Source organism: Crocuta crocuta, unplaced genomic scaffold (genome assembly GCF_008692635.1).
Source record: "Crocuta crocuta isolate KB4526 unplaced genomic scaffold, BGI_CrCroc_1.0 scaffold619, whole genome shotgun sequence".
Taxonomy (NCBI): Eukaryota; Metazoa; Chordata; class Mammalia; order Carnivora; family Hyaenidae; genus Crocuta; species Crocuta crocuta.
Window position 1 is genome coordinate 801,320 of NW_027533395.1, and position 1,499 is coordinate 802,818.

The 1,499-nt window shown below is 64.5% G+C and overlaps 1 protein-coding gene across 1 annotated transcript in view; it reads right to left on the reverse strand.

Annotated features, from left to right (window-relative positions):
• Positions 1-167: 167 nt before the first annotated feature.
• Positions 168-1,499, reverse strand: part of LBX1 (ladybird homeobox 1) — a 2,438-nt gene continuing 1,106 nt past the window's right edge. Inside the window, exons 3-4 of the mRNA XM_077748451.1 lie at positions 1,369-1,498; positions 168-688 (exon numbers count right to left, since the gene is read on the reverse strand). Of these exons, the coding sequence (XP_077604577.1) occupies positions 168-688; positions 1,369-1,498 (651 nt within the window). The remainder of the gene's footprint in view (positions 689-1,368; position 1,499) is intronic.

A 1,499-nucleotide genomic window follows, 5' to 3' on the forward strand; every position in this document is an offset into this window, starting at 1 on the left:
TTTATTGCTTCGAGAGGGAGGAGGCGGCTGCCGGGAGCGGAGTCCGGGGCAGGGACAGGGAAGAAGGCGGGAGGTGCAGAGGAGGACCCAGCTCCCCTCGGCGGTCCGGGAGACGGCGGGTGTACGGGCGCTAGGGGCCCGGCGCAGTGGAAGATCCCGGGCGCCGCTCAATCGTCCACGTCGATCTCTTCGTCTTCCTCGTCCTCTGAGCAGTCCTGGCTGCTGGCCGGCTGGTCCGTGAGCGGGGAGGCGGGCGAGAGCTGCAGGGGCCCGGCGCCCGGGGCCTGCGGGGCGCCTGGAGGGAGCGCCGGAGAGCCAGGCCTCGACTTGGCCCTGCCGCAGCCGCCGCCACCGCCGCCCGCGGCCTCCGAGTTCTGGTCGAGTTCGGCCAGCGCCACGATGTCCATCTGCCCGCTGGGGCCCAGTTTCTTGGCGGACTCCACGTCGGCCTTCATCTCCTCCAGGTCCCGCTTGAGCTTGGCGCGCCGATTCTGGAACCAGGTGATGACCTGAGCGTTGGTGAGGCCCAGCTGCTGCGCGATTTGGTCGCGATCGGCGGGGGACAGGTACTTCTGGTAGAGGAAGCGCTTCTCCAACTCGTAGATCTGGTGGTTGGTGAAGGCTGTTCGAGACTTTCGCCGCTTCTTAGGGGTCTGTCGCTGCCCAAAGATGGTCATCCCGTCTCGGCCTGCGAGGAAACCATAATATAGACTTGCACCCGGAGAGAGGAGACCACACCCCGGCTGGCGCTCACCCCACCCAGGCCCTATCAGCCTGAAGTCTGCTGCGGTTCCCTTTTCGGATTTGATTCGGCCTCCCCGACTAGGGCAAGATTCGCCTATGGCAGGCAAGCCTTCTTCCCCCGACTCTTGTCTACCAGAAGTCTCTAGGAAAACATTGTTTTAATCTCTGTTCCTCACCTAAGAGTTGATTTGGAAGATTCGAGGTCGCTAGAGCACAGCGGAGCCAGACAGGGACGCCCTGACCGCCGTGTGAACTACACCTTTTACCAATCGCCCCGACTCTATCCCTGCCCGAAAGATCCTAGCTGAAAGGCTCTCCATTGCCCAACCCAGGAACAGGGCAAGGAGCGCCCAGGTCACTGGGAACGGGAGGGAGCCAAGCAGAGCAGGCAAACTGCGAGAGATCTTGGGTTTCCTGCCACCCCTCCCGGGTCACTCGACTCTGGCCTATCCAGAGGCCCCTAGGAAATTGGGTTTGGGTCCTGTCCCACTCCTTTCCACTCCCAGCGGCGGCGGCTTGGGCTGGAGGGCCCTGACGGCAGGCGCAGGAGGAGGCGGGCAGAGGAACAGGGCACAAAGCGTGGGGCACAGGGAGCCGGGCGTGGGGTGCTGGGCGCAAGGGAACCCAGCGGCGGCGCCTNCGCCGCCCCGCACAGCGAGTAACTTCTCCGCACAGACGGCTTGTTGAGGATGTCCTCGATGCTGAACGGAGTCAGCGGCTTGTTCGAGTTGGCCGGCGGCGGCAGGTGATCCAGC